Here is a 7610-nt window from a genome sequence, read left to right on the forward strand (position 1 = left end):
TGAGGTGCTCATAGTGAGTTGAGAAGCAGTTGGGAGCTGTAAGAGGTCTTTGACCTGGAGAATGTCAGACTTGTGCTGTTGGAATGTTGGTTTGGCTGCTCGGGTGGAGGATGGATGGGCGAGGAGAGAGACAGGAAGCTCTACTTAGGAGCTGGAGCTATCTAGGGGAGAGTAGTCATCCTGTGAGGAGAGAAAAGGGAAAAGATATGGGAGATGCTGGGAAGGTGTGATGGATTTTGAGGGGATGTGGGAGTTCAGTCAAGTTCTCCCTCTCCCCGCTCCCCTCCACCCCCATCTCTGTCTCTGTCTTTGTCTCTCCCTGTCTTTCTATCTGTCATCTCCTTCTCTCTCCCTCTCCCTCCCTTGGTCTTGGTCTCTCTCCCCAAGCAGCATAATTCTCAGCCAAAGCTCTACTTCTGGCTCACGTCCGCCATCTTGCCCAGAATGTAGTGGGCTGCTAGCATGCCAGCAGAAAGAGACTTTAGGGCCCCTCAGACTCAGTGGAATATTCCTGACTTCCTTACCATATGAACTCCCCACTGCCGTATCTCCAGGCCTGTCTGCTGATCTGTCCACATAACGCTATTCTCCTTTCCATGGCAAGGAGCTGGGCTGCACTTGGACTTCTGAAGAGACTATTTTGTATTTTCCCACTTAGGCCAGAACCAGGAAAATGATTAGGCCTGATCAAGCAGTAGACACTGGCTAGTGTTGACAGAGAAGCCCAAATAACCTTCCCAAGGCATTTGATAGCACTCCCCTGTTCTAGAACTTTCAGCATCTCCCCATTGCCCCTCCAATAAAATCTACAGTCTTCAGCCTGCCATTCAAAGCCCTCCATAGTCTGGTCTGGCTGGAAAGGATATGCAAAGGGCTTCGATGCCTAGATCCAACCCAACCCAGTTTAGACTCAGTGTTGAGAAAACTTCCTGCGTGTTAGAGCTGTCCCAAAGGGGAACCACTTGCTTCCAGAGGTCCTGGTTCAGGCGGAGGCTGGATGGCTGCTTGCTCTATATGTTCTAGTAGGGATTCTTGGGGTGTACGGGGCCCCCGGAGGGCCTTACAGCTACTCAAATTCTGTGAGAGTGTGAGTCAATGAGTTTTTATGAACCACCTACTGTATGCCTCCAGCAGAGAATTCCCAAAGACTGGGGAAGGACCTAGAGTTCACTGTGTCCATTGGGGTTCGGTGGGAGGAATTGGGGTGGCGTCTCCAGGCACTGGAAGGGTCGTCACCTTTAAGAGGGATGAGAGATGGCTTGTTTGGATTAGGAATAGTGGGCAGAAGGGCAGGTTGCTGCAAGAAGGCAAGTTTGGGCATGGCAGGAGGCAGGACTTCAGAACAACTAGAGCTGTCTGGACTGTTCTGGGCCACCTCGGGAGCTGGTGAGCTTCTCCTTACTAGGGTGGTTTTCCAGCAGAGGATGGATGGCCAAGTGTGAGGTCCAGGTTTGGCCAGACACCCTCGAAGACTCTGTGCCTGTGTGCGTGATAGCCTAACTGGGTTTGAATGACTAGATAGGGTTCATCCACCCTTTGTTTTCCAGGTTGGCTCTTGGGGGTTGACATGGACAAACCTTGTAGATCTTGAGGGCAAAGACGGCCATTTTACCTTTGTTGTCACAGCATCTGGCATGGAATAGGTGCTCCATAAATGCCTATTGGTAGAAATGGATCCAGGCAACGCACCTTTTCCATACCCTTCCCTTTTCCATCTCTTTGGTTTGGGTTGCCCTGCGAAGCCTTGGTTGAACTTCATGGCTTCCCAGGAACAGATCCGTCATGGGCTCTTCTGGGACTGTGTCAGAAGGTGCAGAGGCAGATGGGGGAATGTCCTAGTCATTAGACCTGCCTCAGGAGGCGATGGGTCCTTCCCCCTCCTCCAGAGGATTTCAGGTGCAAGTTGGCTGACCAGTGGATGAGGGCAGAAGGATCCCAGACGCAGACCTGGCGAGAGGCCAGCTAGTCCAACCTCCCCGGCGAGGGAGGTGGTGCCCTGCCCAAGATCACGGAGGTTGTAGAGGTTAGAGGTTCTGGGTTGTGGAGGGGATTCTTGCTCGGATGAAAGTTGGTCTAGACGGCGTGGAAGGTTCCTTCTAGCTCTGGGATTCTGTAATGGCCTCTGCAAGAAAGATCAGAGGCTGGGCGTGAGCTGGGGAGCCGCTCTGGGGCATGCGGGCACTGAGGGACGTTGGCATCTCCTTTTCCCCTCACCGTGCTTTCCCTCCAGATTCCAGAGCACGAGGGCCGTTACTACGAATGCGATGTCCTCCCTTTCATGGAAATCGGGACTGTGGCTCACAAGTATTATCTCTTCAACATCCGGCTGCCGGTGAACGAGAAGAAGAAAATCAACGTCGGCATCGGGGAGATCAAGGACATCCGCTTGGTGGTGAGTGAGACGCAGGCGCCCGTTTGGGGAGTCTCGTGGCCGATGGGCCTTGCAAACTTCCCAGGAGACATCCCTAATGCATGGAAAATGTGGACAGCAGGCTGGCCATTTCACTCAACTAACGCATTTCTCTTACCTCGCCAGAAAAATGGGAACAATCATGCCTGCTACCGACTTCTAAGGAGTTGGGAGCTTGGTGGGACAGTGCCTGGAGTGGGGAAGACACAAGTTCAAATCTAGCCTCAGCTACTTCCTAGCTGTGTGACTGGACAAGCCACTTAGCCTCTGTCTCAGTTTTCCCATCTCTAAAACGGGGACGATAATGGCCCCGAGCTCCAAGGGAATTTGCACTGTTCAGAGTGATGCTTCTGCTAGTTCAGGCACTGGGTCCAGGCCACTGGTAGTTGGTAGGGCGAATTCCAACAATGTGATCGCTTTGTGGGATCTGGCACTCGCACCAGCAGGGCCAGGACAGGCCACAGATGCCTACCGTGTACAGGGTCGCATGTTGGCTGCTGTTCTCTAAAGTCTCTGGGCCCTGGTGCAGGGGAGAGACTTTGAAGTCAAAGATCTGCTTCTGCCAGTTAGTAGCTTTGTGACCTTGGGCAGCTCAGTTCCTCTCCGGGCCTCAGTTTCCTTCTCTGTAAAATGGGCAGAGGGTAGCCTAGAGGATCTCTGTGGTTCCTTCCCACCGTCACCCTCCAGCCCTGCCCGTTCTGGCAGCTTGGCCGTAGCTGGCACCTATCAGCGTTGCTCATGGTCCTGGGAGGTGGGTGCTGCCTTGCAACGCTCTCCAGCACCGGCTTGGTTCACCGACTCTAGAGCGCCCAAGCTACCAGGCCCTCTGCCCAGGCCCTCTGCCCAGGCCTTCTGCCCCAGTGGCTGCCAACCTCCGCCTGGGCATTCTAAGAGGAGCCTCATAGACGTGATCCTAGATCTGGAGCTGACAGGGGCCTGAGAGACCCCTGAATCCGGCCTCCTTCCTCCAAATGAGGAAACTGAGGCCCATAGAGGGTCAAACAGCTAGTGAGTGTCTGTGGCACGATTCACCCTCAGACCTTCCTTCCTGACTGCTGTCTCATGTGACGGAGTCAGAAAGACCTGAACTAGCATTTTTCAGGTGAGGCTTTCTTTTCTCATGGCACAAAAACCAACCTTTTGCCTCTTGAAAATCAGTTGCTTGAGGGCAGTTGAGTGGTTCGGTGGCTGGAGAGCCAGGCCTAGAGATGGGAGGTCCTGGGTTCAAATCTGGCTTCAGACACTCCCTAGCTGGGCGACCCTGGGCACGTCGCCTAGTCTTTTCCGCTCTTCTGCCTTGAAACCAATACTTAGTATTAATTCTAAGATGGAAGGGAAGGGGTTAAAAAGAGGGGAAGAAAACCCATGCGTGTCGCTGCTAACCTGATTTCTCTCCAGGGCATCCATCAAAACGGAGGCTTCACCAAGGTGTGGTTTGCCATGAAAACCTTCCTCACGCCCAGCATCTTCATCATCATGGTGTGGTACTGGCGCCGGATCACCATGATGACGCGCCCTCCGGTCCTGCTGGAGAAGTGAGTCGCCATATTGAATTCCATCCCCTGGGAGAAGGGTTTCCCTCCGCCCAGCACCCTCCTACCTGCCCGGGCAGACAGCCTCTGAGGGATTTGCCTGGGGCAGGAGAGGCTCCCAGAAGGGGTTCCGCCATCTCCTCTCCCTTGTCCACGTGGCTGTCTGAGTCTGGGACCGGGGAGTGGACGGTGTTCGGGCTTTGGGGTCAGGATAGGCCTCGAGCAGGTTCCCCACCTGGATCCTCACTCGCTGGGGGACCATCCACAACACTCGCGGCTCTTCTTAAATTAAGAGGGAGCCTCAGTTTCCTCTTCTGTCCAGAGAGCCTGGCAATGGCGTATCAGCATTTCCCTCAGAGCCCTGGAAATAGGGAGGGTTTTGGCGAGCCGCCTCTCCCACGGCCAGAGGAGGGTTCCCGAAGGCTGGGCCTGCCCCCTCTGCCTGGGACCTGGGGATCCCTCCCCTACACTGGCTTCCTTGGGATGGCTTGTTTCTGTCACTAACGTCCAGCTCAGAATCTGTGCCAGGAGCCCCTCTGGGCCTCTTGAGCCAACACTTATGAAGCACTCACTGTTTGCAGGTACTGCAATAGGTACGGAGGGAGGGGGAAGACGTGGAGTTTGGATGAGACACGGAATCTGCTCTCAGGGAGCGCCCCGAGAGGGCCTGCGTCTCCCGCTCTGCTCGCGTTGGGACATGCCACTTGATGGTCGTTTGAAGCAACTCGGGATGTTTGTGGTTATTCGGTTGTTTGGGGGTTTCCTTGGCACAGATACCAGAGCAGTTTGCCATGTCCTTCTCCGGCTCATTTTATGGAAGAGGAACCGAGGCAAACAGGCTGGAAATGATCCAGAGAGTCCAGATGGTGAGAGGGCCTCGAATGCCATTCTTAGGAGTTTGGATTCATTAGCCACAATGAGCAGTCAAAGGGCTGAGGTTTTTCATCTGCTGGTTGTAAGCAGAGGAGTGGCATAATTGGGTCTGTGCACCGGTAAGAACAGGCACGTACTCCGGACCAGTCTCAGTGCTAGATGCCGGGCTTGGAGGCATGACGAACAAGACAGGGACAAGGTCACCGTGGTACTGAGGAATTTACAGTCCAGTGGGGCAGTGGACTTTGGTATCAGACCAAACAAGATAGACAAAGGCAACGTGCTGTAAGATTTGCAGGACCTTCGAGCTCCCTTTGACCTCAGATGATCAGGGAAAGCATCCTGGAGAAGGTGGCCCTCGCCAGCCCTTTGAGCTTATTGAGGAGTAGAGCGTTGGCTGCCCGAGGAGGAGGGAAACTCCTCTTCTGTCTCCACACTTATTTCTCGGATTGAACAAGGCTTCCAGAAGGGGCCCCGTCCAAGCCAAGTCGGGAGGGGAGGGCTATGGGTGTGGACTTCTTCTTCATCCCTTAGATTTTTTCAGTGGATTTAAAAAAATGCATTTTATTGTTCTTTTGTAAACATGAAAATCTACATTTCTCACCAGCTCTCGTTCCCTCCCCCTCCCAGAGAGCTGTCTATTGCTAGGATTAAAGAATTGTTAAAAAGAAAGATGAGTTGGTTGGTTGAAAAGATCTGCTGTATGCGGTTGTCCATGCCCGCAGCCCTCCCCTCCCGGTTTTTTCTGAGAGTGAAGGAGGGCTTTTACGGATCTCTTCTTTGGGGCCGGCCTCGGTCATGTAATTTCTCAGAATCCCGTCTCAGTTCTGATGTTCATATCATTGTCCATTCCATCGTATTCAGCATTTCTACATTTTGCTGGTTCTGCACATTTCACTTTGCAGCAAATCCTCCAAGTCTTCTAGTGTTTCCCTGCATTCGTCGTATCCTTTGATGCTTAGAGCTTGGCAATATCAAGTTACATTTATACGCCCCAACTCGTTTAACCACTTACCAGCTGCCGGTCAGTGAGAGGGGCATCGAAGGGCAGCTGGAACTTCTCAGAGCTGGGGGCACCTTCCTGACGTTCAAACAAGACCAGGGGTGCCATGCGCTTTGTGTACCTTAAAGGGCATTGAACACCAGCTGCCATCATCTCCCCCGTCAGCTGCCTTCTATCTGTCCAGGCTGGACTCCTGGACGCTTCAGCTGACCGCTGACCGGGTGCCACGGGTCACTGAGCCAGGACCTGGTCCTTCCCGGCACCTGCTGGGGGAAGCTCAGCCCTGGCCACCTTCTTTATGGCCGTGGATCGCTCTCAGGGAGGGGAGGGGAAGGAGGTCTGGAGAAAGGTGGGGAATGTTTAAAAAAGGCCACTCGGATGGATTTTGTGGGAGGAAACTCCTCTTGCCCAGAGAGATGAAGCTGTTTGCCACTTCCTTTCCCTCTTCAGGGTCATCTTCGCCCTGGGGATCTCCATGACGTTCATCAACGTCCCGGTGGAGTGGTTTTCCATCGGCTTCGACTGGACCTGGATGCTGCTCTTTGGGGACATCCGGCAGGGCATCTTCTACGCCATGCTTCTTTCCTTCTGGATTATCTTCTGTGGTGAGCACATGATGGTAAGAGCGCCGAGGACGCCCCGGAGCCAGGCTTCCTTGTCTCCACTGCCAGCCTTCGGCAGAAGAAAGTGGCTTGCCACGAGACGCAGCGGGACGCTGCAAAGAGTCCTGTATCAGGTGTCACAGAACCCAGGTTCAAACTCTGTCCCTAAACCTTCCTGCCTCGTCACCCTAGGCGGGTCATTTCCCATCTCCAGGACTCAGTTTCTCTATCTGTGAAATGTGGAAGTTAACAATAATAATAGCTATCATTTACATTCACTTTTAAATCTGCAAAGAGCCTTACACACATTGTCTCATCTGAACCTCACAACAACCCTGTTCAGTGAGAGCTAGTGCTTCCTTTGACACTGAGGCAGTGAGGGGGTGCCAGAGTAGGGTACGCAGAGTGCTAGGCCTGGAGACAGGGGGACCCGCCTCAGACACGGACCAGCTGATGAGCTCTAGGCAAATCTCTTCACCGCTGCCTGCCTCAGTTTCCTCATCTGTAAAACGGGAATGTTGTTCAGTCATTTCAGTCATGTCTGACTCTTCATGACCTTGTTTAGTGTTTTTTGCCCTCCTTCATTGGGAAAGGGAGTTTTCTCCCCAGCAATTCCCAGCACCAGGGGCATCCTGGACCCCCAGAGTTGGTGGTCAGGGCTGGGATCCCTGCTCCAGCTTCCCAGAGGATCAGAAGCCCAGATTCTCTAGCACCCGGGAATCAGGAGCACCCAGACATTCACATCCCAGCTTAGCCCCTCAGTAGCTGAATCGCCTTGGCCAAGTCTTTTCTCCTGAAGAGTGAGGGAGTTAGACTAGATTGCCTCTGTCTCAAATGTCCCGTTTGAGGCTGAAATTCTAGGAGGTGGAAGAGACACATGGGAGCAGGGCAGTACAGAAAGAAGGGATGGATGAGCAGCTCCCCGTCTGGACAGGAGGACTGGAGAGTTTGCCTTCACCCTGGTCTTAGCAAGTGAGAGATCCCAGTTTTTCCTTTCTTCTCTCCCCAGCCTCCCCCTTTTCTGTTTCTGTCTGTCTGTCTCTCTGTCTGTCTTTGTCTTTGTCTCTGTCTCTTTCCCTCTCCCTCCCTCCTTTCCTCCCTTCCCCTTTCTCTCTCTGTCTCTCTGCCTCTCTCTCTCTCTCTCTCTCTCTGTCTCTCTGTCTCTCTCTCTCTCTCTCTCTCTCTCTCTC

General features: G+C 53.4%; 1 protein-coding gene across 1 annotated transcript in view; it reads left to right on the top strand.

Annotated features, from left to right (window-relative positions):
* Positions 1–7610, top strand: part of WLS (Wnt ligand secretion mediator) — a 114027-nt gene that overhangs the window by 83960 nt on the left and 22457 nt on the right. The window contains exons 4-6 of the mRNA XM_044674759.1: positions 2231–2392; positions 3809–3945; positions 6269–6437. Of these exons, the coding sequence (XP_044530694.1) occupies positions 2231–2392; positions 3809–3945; positions 6269–6437 (468 nt within the window). The remainder of the gene's footprint in view (positions 1–2230; positions 2393–3808; positions 3946–6268; positions 6438–7610) is intronic.

The sequence above is a fragment of the Gracilinanus agilis genome, chromosome 4 (assembly GCF_016433145.1).
Source record: "Gracilinanus agilis isolate LMUSP501 chromosome 4, AgileGrace, whole genome shotgun sequence".
Taxonomy (NCBI): Eukaryota; Metazoa; Chordata; class Mammalia; order Didelphimorphia; family Didelphidae; genus Gracilinanus; species Gracilinanus agilis.